Source organism: Periplaneta americana, chromosome 13 (assembly GCF_040183065.1).
Source record: "Periplaneta americana isolate PAMFEO1 chromosome 13, P.americana_PAMFEO1_priV1, whole genome shotgun sequence".
Lineage (NCBI taxonomy): Eukaryota > Metazoa > Arthropoda > Insecta > Blattodea > Blattidae > Periplaneta > Periplaneta americana.
In genome coordinates, this window is record NC_091129.1 from 2,609,742 (window position 1) to 2,626,702 (window position 16,961).

At 33.4% G+C, this 16,961-nt stretch overlaps 2 protein-coding genes across 3 annotated transcripts in view; one reads left to right on the forward strand and one right to left on the reverse strand.

Moving 5' to 3' along the window:
* The window catches only part of LOC138711687 (uncharacterized), a 1,209,687-nt gene that overhangs the window by 6,954 nt on the left and 1,185,772 nt on the right, over window positions 1-16,961 (reverse strand). The window lies entirely within an intron of this gene.
* Window positions 877-16,961, forward strand: part of LOC138711686 (uncharacterized) — a 24,123-nt gene continuing 8,038 nt past the window's right edge. Inside the window, exons 1-2 of the mRNA XM_069842814.1 lie at window positions 877-993; window positions 14,421-14,551. Coding sequence (XP_069698915.1) covers window positions 14,426-14,551 — 126 coding nt within the window. The 5' untranslated portion in view covers window positions 877-993; window positions 14,421-14,425. The remainder of the gene's footprint in view (window positions 994-14,420; window positions 14,552-16,961) is intronic.

Consider the following 16,961-nt stretch of genomic DNA (forward strand, 5'->3'; position numbering starts at 1 on the left):
GAGGATTCGCCATAGATTACCTTGCATTCACATTACGGTTGGGGAAAACCTCGGAAAAAACCCAACCAGGTAATCAGCCCAAGCGGGGATCGAACCCGCGCCCGAACGCAACTTCAGACCGGCAGGCAAGCGCCTTAACCGACTGAGCCACACCGGTGGCTGATTGATAGATAGATAGATAGATAGATAGATAGATAGATAGATAGATAGATAGATAGATAGATAGATAGATAGATAGATAGATAGATAGATAGATAGATAGATAGATAGATAGATAGATAGATAACCGGATCCCGATAGTGTACTTAGGGATATGTTATAAGATTTTCAGTAGCAAGAGTTTGTCCTGATTTCTTGCTATGGATGGTGAATATTCAGCTTCTTTCACTACCGTGGATAGATGAAGAAAAAGACGGCGTCAAATATAAGGCAATTCTTTCACCACGTAACATTTCACAAAAACCTTTCCAATCTTCCTATGTATAAAACAAGGCACAAGTCGCATTCATGTCGTCATGTCAGATATATTTATATTTTCGGAAACAACGTTAATAAAATGTGCAATTTTTACAATTTATTATATAAAATTCCAGCAAAATTTGTCTTCCTCCCTCCATTCACCATTGCACGACCAAGCAATTGCTGTGTTCAAGCTACAGGATGCACTCGTTACAGTCCGCCACTGTGCCTTCATTGATAGCCAATGGAATCACAGCTGGCACAGTGCACGGTTTGTCACAATTACTGTCGTTTATTTTATAACGAAGTCGTGATTGCTGTTTTCATGGATCCATTTGAAATGCTGTACGATCTCACTTAATAACTTATGTTCGTCGCTGTCAACCTGCTGGCGAGCTGTAGCACAGATTGTGGGCTGACATCTAGGATGCTGTGATACGTGTAAGCAGGGACAAGAATAAACAAAATTTAGTACGCCGGGTCGTGCAACCAGTGTCGTCGATAGCTTTGAACACATTTTTAAATCTGGCAAGGGTATGTACTGTATATTCTTTTAGTAATCAGCAAATTAAATTATGAATATAATAATAATAATAATAATAATAATAATAATAATAATAATAATAATAATAATAATAATGGCTTTATTTAACCTGGCAGAGTTAAGGCCGTAAGGCCTTCTCTTACACTCAGCCAGGATTAAAACTTGCTTACATAGTTGAACATAAAACTGGATCAGAATTAAGTAATTACATACTGATACAATTTAGGTACATGATGAGATCAAAAGAGGTAGTTACATAAAATTTACCTCATAAAATAAAAATAAACATAGTGGAATACATATTAATGTTGTTAGAATCAAATACGAATCACATAAAAACAGAAGCCGATAATTCAATAAAAAAATGTACACAATAAAAATAAAAATAAACACATTAGTATACATATTAGTATTAGATTACAATTAAGTAGGATTCACATAATTAAACCAGAAACCGACAATTGAATAAAATGTACACAAAAAAATAGATTAATAATAAAAAAACAACAACACAGTGGGATACATATTGGCGTTAAGTGATAAATAAACACGATTTAGATAATAAAAATAAGAAACAAAAAAAATAAATAAATACAGTGGAACACATTCCATTAAATATTTGCAACGCGTTAGGTCTGGCAACTCATCATAAGATATCTTTCTAATTTACATTTAAAGGAAATTAAAGTTCGGCAGCCCTTGACTTCAGGCGGCAGAGAATTCCAGTGACGAGAAGTAGCAACAGTGAAAGATGAGGAATAAAGAGATGATGTGTGTAGTGGTATTTCTAGCGTGTTATCATATTGTGACCGAGTATTTAAGTTATGATACCGAGAAAGATGTGGAATCGGACAGATAAGTAAGAGGGAGTAGAGGTGTGCAAAATATATAGGCCATAGGACATAGATAATATAAATCATGTTAATGCTTTCACATTATTCATCAAGTGTGAGTCGGTTGTGACAGAACAACGAAAATTTCGTACTAAATATACAACAGAAGCATCTAAGTCAGAAACGGATGGATGTAATTAATTTTTTGGTATCATACGTTTTTCTAGTTCTACCGGTAGGGCAAAATCGGCTAATTTCGTGATAGTTTTATTTAAATTTATCACGACTTAATATCAGGACAAATGTAATTTTGTATACTATAACACAGATTTTGTCCACTGCGCTCTTAAAGTGACGTCAGCGGGTTTATTTGGAAGAGTTGTGAGATCTATAGCTTTGAATTTGTGAGTGAATACAGCATCCGATTTCCTTTGATAAAAGAAGAGTTTTTTGCCGTGTTTTGTGGTCCAAATTGTTTTCAATGGTAAGTATTGACATTGTATACTTTTTAGTGAAAAATATAAATTTATCAATGCACTGATTATGTAACACAGCCTTTCAAAAGACAGAAAGAATTTTAATTGTTTGAATTGTAGGTACGAATGTCATTGAGGAACTTAAAATTTGACTGAATATGCCTAAATATTTTGAATTTAAGGACTATCACTAACATACTCTTGTAGCCTACTATCACCGAAATTATACCAGCCCTTGAAGAGTGATAATTTTTTTGTTTATTTTTATTGCTTGTTTGTAATTACTAGACTTCGTGGAATTGCCACGAGAATCGTAAGGTTTACTACGCACGCGGTATAGACTGTATGAGAAAGGGACGTGCAACGGGTGAGTATGCCTCTGATGTAAACACTGAGCAGTATACTGCGGTTACAATAAAACCTGTATCCTGCATTCAAGAAATATAATGAATGATCTTTGAAGTAGCAAATGTCTGAACATGTAAATACACAATTATTTTGTAGTGAGATATATTAACTCTTAAAATTTAATGTAAGATACATCATTCTTGAATATGTGCATTTCAGTGAAGAGTTACGTACATTTTGAGCGACTGCCAAAGTGAACCTCCTCCGATGGTCACTTAAACAGTTTTTATATTGGGAAAATGTACGTTCAACATCACTCGATGTAATACGTGCATATTTGAAGAACGGAAAGTCACTACTTTTTAGTACACCAACTTCAGACGTCTTGTCGTGACCTGATGGTACATCATTTATAATACGAAGTTGTGAATAGGCAGAATTTTTAGCAATAATGTTTCTCAACTTACATTTCACTTTTTCTGAAATTCGTGGATTTTTATTTTGGATAACGGTTTGTGATACTTTATCCACTATATTAAGGACTTCTGAGAATTGTAGTTTAGACGATTCTAACAGGGTGATGCTTTTGCACACGATTTTAAAATTAGAGTCAGTGAACACAATATCTTCCAATATTCAGAAGGCAATTATTTTATAGCTGCAACAGCGGAACTGTCTGTGCTATCCAATGCATCAATTACCTCCACTATTTATCCGTAATATTCTGCATAATAATTAACATCATCCAACCACGCTCCCCAACGGGTCAAGACTGGGTGCGGGGGTAAGGGTATTCCAGGGGCAATTGTTTGTTACAGCAAACTCTCATTGTAGTATGTTTGATTGAATTCTTGTCTGCACTGAACAAATGTTAAGCTTTGACTATTCCAACCACAGTAATGCAAAAACAAGTGCTTACATAGGTATACATTAGCTGTAGCTGCTCTATCTATTTGGACCGGTCACAACTCTTAACATGAACTGCTTATACTACGAGACCGGGCGGTCGCTCACCTCCTCTATACTACCGTACATCGGCAACCTGATTGCATGCTGCGTGTGGCAATTCAACGAAGTCTAGTAATTACTGTATAAATTTGAGGTAAAACTGCTGACGTGTAACTCCCTGTAATCTAATAATGTGCGTACATTAAAAACACTCATATTTTTAAAAACTTGAACCTTATTTTTGCACTAAAACCTTAGTATCACGAAACTAGGCGAGTCTGTCCTATTTCAGAAATGGATGGACTGAAACATTTTTTTTGTTAGACAGATAGGGTTTATCATCCCCTTTATAATGATGTGTTTGCAGATATGTGATACAATTTTAAACTGAAAATTAGGGGTAAGAAGTGAAGGGACAGGAGAGAAAATTTAGTCAGCAGTTTTGAACTTTCCCCTCGAAAACTATACGGACGTGTCTTTTATCAAAATCATGTCCCCTGCATATCTAAAATTATTCAGGTGGGAAATTTTGAAAGGAACATGCGGTATATTAATAAATCGCAGGAGAAAGCTTGTACATATATGGTTAGAGATCTAAGGCGAGAATTTTTTCCTCTTGGGCAATTATGTCAGATCTGGAAGCTCAGAAAATCAATAGGCCTACGTATTAATTCCTAATGTCAATGAAACTAAAAACCTAGTTTATACAGAGAACGAAAACAGTAGAGGAAAGTAAGTAGATGTCAGTATCAAATATTCTTCTGAAATGTGAAAAAATGCACGAAAATATGTGTATCCATCCGTCATTGGTCCCTATCCTGAGCAAGATTAATCCAGTCTCTAGCATGATATCGAATATCCCTCAAATCTATTTTAATATTATTTTAATATTTTAATAAGGGGAGAGGATGATATTTTTTAAAACTTTTTTTCTTATTTGGTGTAAAATATTAATTTTTTGTATGTAGAGAGCTCATAGCTGTGGCAACTCAACCAAATAAAAACATTTTAAAAAAAAATATTTGGAGGTCCAAATTTGAAAAAAAAAATACCCAATGCAGGATTGTACTAAAACCGATATATCTAAACCGTTTTTAAAGATAGATTCAAACAGTTTTTTGCAATGTATTTGCAAAAGCATGTTCTACAAACTGTCTGTAACAGAATTTTGATATTAGTCCCTACGTTTGTAAAATAAACAATTAAAATTTAATAACAATTTTCTGATTTCTTTCCTTGCAAACAAACGGACGTATTTTTAAAATGAAATCAATTAACAAAATTCTGTTACAGAGAAAAGTTTCCTAATAGTCTAAAGAATGTGTGTTCTAAATTTCATGCATGTATCTTTAACAGTTCAGAAATTATATCCATTTTTGTCTGGCAATGTAGCAAAAAAAAAAAAATGAAGTTACTGGAAACCGATAAAAGCGGGCGTGTGATTTAAAAATCCATAGCGCAGAAAGTTTAAAAATGACGTCTCAACATCCGATAAGGGCAGAAATACCCACAAAATGTTATGCAATGCATTCCACACATATCAAAGCGTATTTAAAGAAAAACATTTTTTTTTAAATTTAATTTACCGGAAACAACAATAAAAGTGGGCGAGTGATTTAAAAATCCATAACGCAGGAAGTTTAAAAATGGCGACTCAACATCCGATAAGGGCACAAATACCCACAAAATGTTATGCAATTCATTCCACACATATAAAAGGGTATTTAAAGATTTTTTTTGAAAATTTAATTTACCGGAAACAACAATCAAAGTGGGCGAGTGATTTAAAAATCCATAGCGCAGGAAGTTTAAAAATGACGTTTCAACAATCGATAAGGGCACAAATACCTAAAAAATGTTATGCAATGCATTCCACACATATCAAAGCGTATTTAAAGATTTTGTTTTGAAAATTTAATTTACCGGAAACAACAATCAAAGTGGGCGAGTGATTTAAAAATCCATAGCGCAGGAAGTTTAAAAATGACGTTTCAACAATCGATAAGGGCACAAATACCTACAAAATGTTATGCAATGCATTCCACACATATAAAAGGGTATTTAAAGATTTTGTTTTTTGAAAATTGAATTTACCGGAAACAACAATCAAAGTGGGCGAGTGATTTAAAAATCCATAACGCAGGAAGTTTGAAAATGACGTCTCAACATCCGATAAGGGCACAAATACCACAAAATGTTATGCTATGCATTCCACACATATAAAAGGGTATTTAAAGATTTTTTTTTTAAAATTTAATTTACCGGAAACGACAATCAAAGTGGGCGAGTGATTTAAAAATCCATAGCGCAGGAAGTTTAAAAATGACGTTTCAACAATCGATAAGGGCACAAATACCTACAAAATGTTATGCAATGCATTCCACACATATAAAAGGGTATTTAAAGATTTTGTTTTTTGAAAATTGAATTTACCGGAAACAACAATCAAAGTGGGCGAGTGATTTAAAAATCCATAACGCAGGAAGTTTGAAAATGACGTCTCAACATCCGATAAGGGCACAAATACCACAAAATGTTATGCTATGCATTCCACACATATAAAAGGGTATTTAAAGATTTTTTTTTAAATTTAATTTACCGGAAACGACAATCAAAGTGGGCGAGTGATTTAAAAATCCATAGCGCAGGAAGTTTAAAAATGACGTCTCAACATCCGATAAGGACACAAATACCCACAAAATGTTATGCTATGCATTCCACACATATCACAGAGTATTTCAAAGAATTTCTTTTTTAAATTTACTCATTTTTCACCAGAAAATACCATCCTTTCCCCCTCAAAATAACTAGAAGTAACTACGGGGAAATCAAAACGTATTCATATCATAAACTAATTATCCATAAAACTAAATACGTTACACTCGGTAGTACTGTTCTCAGACTTTGTTCTTAAAGAACTGATGTCTTTTTGGTCGAGAGTTTAAGACTGCAGTACTTGGGAAAAGTGACATAAGTCAGTTTTGATAATTTATTGACAACTTACACTGGTTTATGTTGATTTGATTTTCTTCTGTATGAATTATTGTAATGGGAGAAATACTTATGTATTTTTTTTCCAAGCGAGCAGATGTTCCGTAAGTTGTCAATAAATTATCAAAAAAAGGTTTGTGGAAACTGACTTGTGTCACTTTTCCCGAGCACTACAGAATTGATCTAATATAATTAGTATATTTGACTTCCAATCAAAATGTTTCTATAACACAAGATAAATAATCATAAATAATTGATTAATAATGTAAGCATGTGTGGCTTACAGCTGTTTCGGTGCTACTTGACACCATCCTCAGAGCCTACTAGATCTCGGCGCTATTTCAACTTCGTTGCCTGTTGTGTGGGTGCGTTCGTGTGATGAAGAGTTGTGTCAAATAGTGTGTGTGTTCTGAAATTGATCTGTGTGTTGAGAATTTGATCAGGGTGTGTTTTAGTGTGTCTGTATATTTCATATTGTTGTAGTGTGTTGAGTTTTTGGTTTTTGTGTTGTATGTGTAAGATTTCCATATCTCTATTAATGTTATTGTATGTGTGGTTAGCATTAGTTATGTGTTCGGCATATGTAGATGTATTGTGTCCTCTGGTTATTGCTTTAATGTGTTCTATGTATCGAGTTTGGAATGATCTGCCTGTCTGTCCAATGTAGAAACTTTCGCAACTATTGGATGTGAGTTTGTATACGCCTGTGTGGTTGTATTTATTTGTTTGTGTGTTGAGATGTCTTTGTAGTGTGTTTTCTGTTCTGTATGCTATGTTGTATTTCTGTTTTCTGAATGAGGATGCGATCTTGTGTGTGTTTTTGTTTTAGTTTGTTAGTGTGATGTATTTCTTGTGTTTTTGTGTTTGTTGGGTTTTTGTTTTGTCTTCCTTATGATGTTGTCTATTATGTTTGGGTTGTAACCATTTATATTCAAGTGTTAAAAGTAGTGTACGAAAGATTCAACATTGATTATCAAGATAAATAATTATATTAACAGGTTATTTTATTATCATAATTACATTATTATTAACAATGATGTATCTATGGAACGTGAAATGTAGACTACTATTAGGAACAGGATTCTCTTAGTCGTCATAAATGAACGCTATGATTGCCAGGATTCAGAAAAATTCTGTTTTCTTCATTACCCTGAGTGCTGCAAGTTGAGACAGAGATGTCTAGAGAAAAACTACCAAGGAGTAGCCTAGGCTTACACGACAGTGGCTCCTGCAATTCCCAGGGAGGATGATTTGTAATGGGAGATCATTTTTTTTTGCCAGCACTGCAGCAAACAGGTTGCTAAATTGTATAAATTACATCCAGACAGCTTAGATAAAGGGAATAAAATGACAGCAATCTCTGTCGACTTCAAAAACGCCTATGATTCGGTCTGTAAATCAAAACTACCAAAACAATTACATAAATGTGGTATCAGGAGAGAACTGCTACGCTGTTGAAAGGTTTCATCACTCAGGGCCATTACAGAATGAAATATGGGAATTTCACTTCAAAATACAAACAATTCAAAACTGGACTTCCCCAAGGACCAGTCACAACCTGTTCCCTACAGCACACAACAGAAATTTTGGATCCAAAATATATAATGCATTAATTAGAGCTTACCAGGGTAAGCTAAGTACACTTAACACACATAGATTTAAGAAACAAATCAGATTAATTATTTAATTGTTTAAGCTAATTGAGTTAAAAATTGATACTCTAATATTTATGTACTTGTGTATTTTGTATTTGTATATAGACCCTATTATTACATGCTGTATGTATTTTCCCATTTATCAATGTCATTGTGCTCAATGAACTCTCGTAATTTGGTGATATATTTTGTATAACTGATCTGAACTGCGCCCGAGCACGAGCTTCTGCTCTTTCGGGCTGCAATGCCTAATGTAGCTCAAGTGTAAAGTATTAAATAAATGAATAAATAAATAAATAAATAAATAAATAAATAAATAAATAAATAGATAGATAGATAGACAGACAGACAGACAGATAGATAGATAGGTAGGTAGGTAGGTAGATAGATAATAGATAGATAGATAGATAGATAGATAGATAGATAGGTAGATAGATAGGTAGATAGATAGGTAGGTAGATAGATAGATAGATAGATAGATAGATAGATAGATAGATAGATAGATAGATAGATAGATAGATAGATATATAGATAGATAGATAGATAGATAGATAGATAGATATATAGATAGATAGATAGATAGATAGATAGATAGATAGATAGATAGATAGATAGATAGATAGATAGATAGATAGATAGATAGATAGATAGATAGGTGGATGGATGGATGGATGGATGGATGGATGGATAGATAGATAGATAGATAGATAGATAGATAGATAGATAGATAGATAGATAGATAGATAGATAGATAGATAGGTAGTTAGGTAGTTAGGTAGGTAGGTAGATAGATAGATAGATAGATAGATAGATAGATAGATAGATAGATAGATAGATAGATAGATAGATAGATAGATAGATAGATAGATAGATAAATAAATAAAATAGTAATTCGTTTATGTTTCTATTCCTTGAACTCTGCTCATAACCTGGGGTCTTCATGAAACCATGTATGATATATTTGAAATACCACAAAACCGTGGAGAAATATTAATGGTTATGGTTTGCACGTAATATCAAAACCATATTGTATTAGTTATTGTACATATTGTGGGTGTGTACTTCAATATATACTTTAAGTTTTTGAAGATATGAACAATTCTTAAGCTTTTGATAAATTACAATAATTTTGTTTCTAGTTATTTTCGTGAACTTTACAACCAATATCAGGAGAGAGTTTTCCACATGCGAATCAACTTGGCAATTAACTTACAAAATTTTAATTGCGTTCTTGTGATTCATTCGCTGTTATAATTGAGCGTCCCTGTTTCTGGTTGGTCCAACTGGCTAGACGTAAATGCGAACATAAGCGCTCTCCATAACGAAGAGTTACTGGCAGTTAAATATTTCTGAACGTAATAACGATTTCGACCATGGCAAAGGCGTTGTTATATTTTCACTTTTTAATGACCCTGATACATATTTTATTATTACAGTGTCACGCTTGGCCACCGAATATAATATTAAAATATACGACATTTCCATTCACCTCTTATCTCTAAATTCATGTGAAACGAAGGGTCCCAATTGTCTTGCTATTTCCTCCCTCGAACAGTACAGTCCTTCAAAAGCTTTAGACGGAATAAAATACAACACAAAGTCCATTTATTTCACATCCTCAAGACACTTGTGCTGGAACTCCACATCAGATTTTAAGGGAGCATTTTCTGATATTGCTCATATAGTGTGAGTTTTATCACTCCACTTCAGTTTACTATAAATAACTTCAATGCCATTCAATAGCGACCGAATTATAAAATAGATGTTAACTAAAGAAATATAGTGACTTAGTAAACTGAACATGGCTGACAGTAAGTAATGAACTATAACAGTTGTCAAATAAAGGAATACAGTAACTGAGTACACGACTCCAATAAGTAATGACGTATAACATATGTAAAAAAAAAAAAGAAATACAGTGACTTAATAAGTTGAACACAGCTTCAGTAAGTAATGAAGCAAAACAAATTTTAAATACAGAAATACAGTTACTTAGTAAATTGAACACGGCTTCAATAAGTAATGAAGCATAACAGCTGTTAAATAAAGAAAGATAGTAACATAGTAAATTAAACAGAGCTTCAATATGTAAAGAAGCATAACATGTAAAAAAAGAAATACAGTGGCTTAGTAAATTGAACACAGCTTCAGTAAGTAATGAAGCATAACAGATACTAAACAAAGAATACAGTAACTTATTAAATCAAACGCGGCTTCAATAAGTAATGAAACATAAAACATGTTAAATAAATACAATGACTCAATAAATTGAACACAGCTTAAGTAAGTAACGAAACATAAGAGATTTTAAATAAAGCATACAGTAGCTTAGTAAATCAAACTCGGCTTCAATAAGTAATGAAGCATAACAGATGTTAAATAAATGCAGTGACTTAGTAAATTAAAGATATCTTAAATAAGTAATGAAGTATAACAGTTTTTAAATAAAGAATACAGTAACTAAGTAGGTTATACACGGCTTCAATAAGTGATGAAACATAACAGATTTTAAATAAATACACTTACTTGGTAAAATATACACGGCCTCAATAAGTAATGAAGCATAGCAGATGTTGAACAAAGAAAGACAGTGACTTAGTCATTTGAACACAATTTCAATAAATAATGAAACATAACAGATATTAAACAGACACGGCTTCAATAAGTAATGAAGCATAACAGATTTTAAATAAGGAAATACAGTAACTTACTAAATTAAACGCGGCTTCAATAAATAAACCAAACAACAGATGTTAAATAAATACAGTGACTTAGTAAAATAAACACGGCTTCAATAAATAATGAAGCGTAACAAATGTTAAATAGAGAAACACAGTGACTTAGTAAATTGAACACAGTTCCAATAAGTAATGAAGCATAACATTTATTAAATAAAGAATACTTTAAATTAGTAAAATAAACACGGCTTCAATAAGTAATGAAGGATAACATTTATTAAATAAGTAATACAGTAAATTAGTAAAATAAACACGGCTTCAATAAGTAATGAAGGATAACATTTATTAAATAAGTAATACAGTAAATTAGTAAAATAAACACGGCTTCAATAAGTAATGAAGGATAACATTTATTACATAAGTAATACAGTAAATTAGTAAAATAAACACGGCTTCAATAAGTAATGAAGGATAACATTTATTACATAAGTAATACAGTAAATTAGTAAAATAAACACGGCTTCAATAAGTAATGAAGGATAACATTTATTACATAAGTAATACAGTAAATTAGTAAAATAAACACGGCTTCAATAAGTAATGAAGGATAACATTTATTACATAAGTAATACAGTAAATTAGTAAAATAAACACGGCTTCAATAAGTAAATGGAACATAACAGATGATAAATAAATATAGTGACTTAGAAAATTGAACACAGGTACGATAAGTAATGAAGTATAACACATATTTAACAAAGTACACGTAACTTAGTAAAGCAAACGCGGCTTCAATAAGTAATGCAACATAACAGATGATAAATAAATACTGACTTAGTAAATTAAAGATATGTTCTGTAAGTAATGAAGCAAAACATATGTTAAATAAAGAAATACAGTAACTTATTAATTAAACAGGTCTTGAATAAGTAATGAAGAATAGCTGATGGTAAATAAAGAAATGCAATATCTTGGTAGCTTTGTAAGTAGTGAAGCAGAATCTATTAAAATAAGTTCACTGTTAGTAACGCGCTTTGGCGCCGACCTTTGTGTATTGTGGAGACAGAACTCTGCACAAAGTTCCGAGGAATCTCTAATTGTTATTTCTTAATAATTTCCATACACGTTACAGAAAATAACATCGTCTGATTTTTTTATATAATACTCATGAAAACTGCTTAACCCAAGATGGTTCACTGTTCTTTCCACCCTAGCAGTGTTGATGAACATGAGCTTCTAGTTTCAGTACCAGTGCTACAACCCGATTTATCATTCATTTTTGGCTGATATCTTAGTTCGTCTTTGTACACTTCTCAATCTTCTACACTTCATGCTGTAGACATTCTACTTTTTTGGTTCACATATCGGTTGTGAATGTACTTAGATCTCGTCTATCATTTTGTTTGTAATATTAAACTTATGTACTATCGACAGTGAGTTAATTTCAATTTCTCAAGAAGATTTCTGCTTATTGCTATTAATATCCCAGAATTTATTTGACTATTTACATTTTTAAACTTGTTTCTTGTATCTCTATTTTTACATTTTATGTAGTTCCAGTTATTTTATTATATGAAGAGAATGCAAGAATGATGGATGTCACTTCCTTGTCGAAAATGAACCAAGACTGTCAATGCATAGCTTAAGACATATAGAATGTACATAGAGAGTTATATGGCATTAACACTGATAGTCATTGTCCAGTAATGATCGGAAAATCACAGTTAAGCTTTGAGCGCTAAGCATTTCAAACTTTCAATCGCTTCTCCTGCAAAATGTATTCCAAATGACATCCGTCATTCTTGCAGTGGACTCTTCATATAGAATAATAAATGTTATGTTTTATTTAACGACGCTCGCAACTGCAGAGGTTATATCAGCGTCGCCGGATGTGCCGGAATGTTGTCCCGCAGGAGTTCTTTTACATGGCAGTAAATATACTGACATGAGCCTGTCGCATTTAAGCACACTTAAATGCCATCGACCTGGCCCGGGATCGAACCCGCAACCTTGGGCATAGAAGGCCAGCGCTATACCAACTCGCCAAACAGGTCGACTTCATATAGAATGTACATAGAGAGTTATATGGCATTAACACTGATAGTCATTGTCCAGTAATGATCGGGAAATCACAGTTAAGCTTTGAGTGCTAAGCATTTCAAACTTTCAATTGCGTCTCCTGCAAAATGTGTTCCAAATGACATCCATCATTCTTGCAGTGGACTCTTAAATTGTTTTATATGAAATATTTCATAGCGTGTTGTGGGAAAGCCATTGAATTAATTCCCAATATGCTCAGTCAATTTAAGAAAGCAGTGTATTGTGATAATAAATGATTGAAAGAATATATTTTGTCCTTTAAATGTGCAGAAATTTGATCTGAACAAATATAAATTTTCGTTCCTCAAAGGAATTTTACACGCCATTCATGTAGAGCAGTGGCCGGCAGATGCTGCAGTTGTGACGTAAGAGCCAGTCAGATCGCAAGAACTTGGGAGAGCGAGCAGTTGAGTCGTATTAATGTTAGCACACACCAGCGCAGTGGCGTCAGTGCAGCAGTAGAACGGGACTGTTGAAAACAAAAAGGATCTATCTACATTTTATAGAAGATTTCCCCAGGCAAGATTCCCTCGATTGCATAGATTTGCTTCTATGATGTTGAGCATATTGGATGTACGTATGTATGCGAACAGTTCTTTTCTGTATGAAGATCTGCAAACCACAACATAGAAACCACCTGTCTGATCTGAACTTGAAACATATTCTTCGCTTGTGTGTTAGCCAGGCTATGACTCCAAATATTGCAAAAACAGTACGCGAGAAAAGAGGAAAAAAATCGCGACAAAACGTTTAGCTTGGGCACGGTAGTGACACAAAGTGATGGTGTGTTTCAAAAGTTGAAATATACTTTGCATACTACTCACCAAGATAGGGCCTATATTGTTTAATCTGCGTTAAAAACACTTGAACTGTTTCCAAGTTTCCGAGTGGATAAAGTGTTGCAGTACTGCTAAAGTATTTATTTATATGTTTGTATGTTTATAGCAGTTTCGGAATTTCATTTATATATGCAAACGCTTCTGCAAGTGGCTGTATTATGAGTTTCATATTATTGTAAGTACATTAAATTTGATTACAAACCAAAATATTTTGTTACTTTGATTTATCAAGGTTGTACAGTTTTGTTTTCGTACAAATGCATTGTAATTGTGCTGTTCCCATACTATCTCAGAAGAATGGATCGCGCTCTGTCAGTGCATTGACCCGCACCACCACTGTTCAGTTGAATCTTCTCTCCACGCTGTGCTCAGTATGCAGAGATTGCCGAGCAAAGAGCAAGGCGGCTACGTCGTATGACGTCACAGAGCACGGAACATGCCGGTCACTGATGTAGAGGCATATTTCGCTGTATCATCCCATTAATACTTGACCCTTTGGGTTTTATAAGATTGAAAACGCGTATAAATTGTTGCTTTGCTTTGTTGCAGGCAGGATGCTGGGGAAAGACATTCTTGTGGTGTTGCTGGTAATCTACGGAGCACATTTCTTACGAATATCACACGCCCGGCGCAATGGAACTCGTCGCTGTAGACCTCTAGGAGACGACTGCATCGCTCCGGTAATCCAGCCTGATAACCAGATAGTTGATTTTGGGTCCCGTTAGGTTACAGGGAGGTCGCTGAACTCATTGCTGCGCTATCTCTATACGCCAGCCGTGGCGAAAATGTGACTCACGAGCACATTGTGGCTCGCAATGGTTCTCTTGCTTTCTACCTCCCACAACCCCCACCCTCTCACTCACTGGAGTCAAACTCCGTTCCATTTGTATTTGTCTCTGACCTGCGAGTGGCGTATCGTCGCAATGTCTCTCTCGAAACCATGCACCTCTACAAAAACGAAAGTTTCAAGTAGGATGGGAGGACGCATTTTTTTTTTTGCTGTCAATATGATGAGAATATTAAATGTATGATTTGTTCACAAGTATTACGAGGAAAACGGTTGTATAACATAAAACAGCATTATACTACATGTTACTGGTGAAACATTAAAACGTTGTGTTATTATTATTATTATTATTATTATTATTATTATTATTATTATTATTATTATCATCTCTGTACGTCGATCCTTTTTCAGCAGATGTACGAATAATGCTGTTACCTCTTCAATTTGAACTCACAGATTTACAATATGATGTTAAATGAAAGCTAGATGTAAGGACTTGACAAATGTTGAACTTTTCAAATCTTTGCCAAAAAATAAATATCCAAAGCTTCGTTCTTTCGCTTTCTCTTTTGAAGCCATGTTCGCTACAACTTACGTTTGTGAAAAATTATTTTCAACAATGAAAATAGTAAAAACCAAATTTAGATCACGACTGACAGACAAATACCTTCGTGATCAACTACGACTGGCAGTAAGTGACATAATTCCTAATTTTGAAACTCTGTCGCAGAGACATTCTGAAGACAGTTAATTTTAGGTTTTGATAATGTGTCCTATGTTTCATTGTTCATTTCTTTCATTACACGTACTAAATATTAGTTTGTAGCCTTGTACTGTATAAAATTATATCTAAGTGCTTGACGTAAGGAAAATGAAAATCCGTTAATAAGTCAGACAGTTGTTTCACTTCCCCTTCGGGTGTCCGCCTCCCTCCATAGGTGCTATGCACGTTGCAGGTTACACAGTGGCTCGGCGCAAGATCACATTTTCGCCACGCCTGCTATACGCCAAGGGACGTGACGTCTTATCGCTGTGAAGGGACCGAAAATCCGCTGTGTGCTTATAACATAACTAACATTTTATTCATTAAGAGATCTTGTACCTATTTCTCATTACACTGCAGCTCCTGTCCTAATGTATGTGATGTTCACATAGCTCGTACAGTGTCTCGAAAATGCGCTGAAGAACTTGAAATTGGCTGTTGTAATGATTGTGTTGATAGAACGATGTTCTCGCAAAATCAAGTTAATGTATCGGATGAGAAAAAGTCTTCTGATGTCAAATATGAGAGGAAGACAAAGACAATGATTTATAAAGATCGTAGAAAGTAAGAATTTCAATCTCAGTGAGCGACGTGCCGTCACAGGAGTGAGTTATTGGGTAATAAGAATAAAGCTTAAGTACTTTCTCAAGGTTTATACTTTTGAGTATGAGCACTTCCTGTAATTATATACTCGTAACAACTAGAACATACTCATATTCATAAGAATAAAGACATTGTACCTAACGCGAATATATACTCATCTCTACAGCCTTCTTGATCGTTTAAAAGTTAGTATGTACTCGTGTTACCTATCCTCTTTGACCACATTGCACCGTGATGCTCAGTTTTTTTTTTTAAATAGACTTTCACATGTTATCCGCATGTTGTAGTGGTTTGTGTTTTGCTTTTTATAAATAAATAAATAAGTATATAAATAAACAAACAAATAAGTAAATAAATAAACTAATTAATTAATTAAATTAATTAAATAAAGAAATAAATAAGTAAATAAATAAATGAGTAAATAAATAAACATGAAAGAGAGAGAGAATAAGATAACTGACGTTAATAAACAGGAAAGAAGAAAATAGTACTGGGAAATCGTCATTACGTGATGTTGGATAGAGATTACAATCCATTTCTAGAATTCCAGTTATGCTAATTCTATTTTTTTTATTATAGAGAGTTATATATATATATATATATATATATATATATATATATATATATAATTTAAAGTTACAAGTAATTGCATTTTGCAATTCAAATTTTACAAAATAAACTGTAATTGTTAATTATATTTAACAATACAATCTAACCTTATAATTTGATAGCCTTTCATATTTTTATAGGTTATGTTTTTTATGAATAACAAATACGTGTTTAACCTTTTTCACATTCACTTTTGTGAAGTGTTAAAGGCTTCTGAAGTTCACGTCCTTCTCTATATTCTTCCATGAGGCACTACATCGTTCATAATTTCTGCCATTTTTTTTTAACTTTAAACTGAACACAAATCAACAAATATTCATAATTGAGT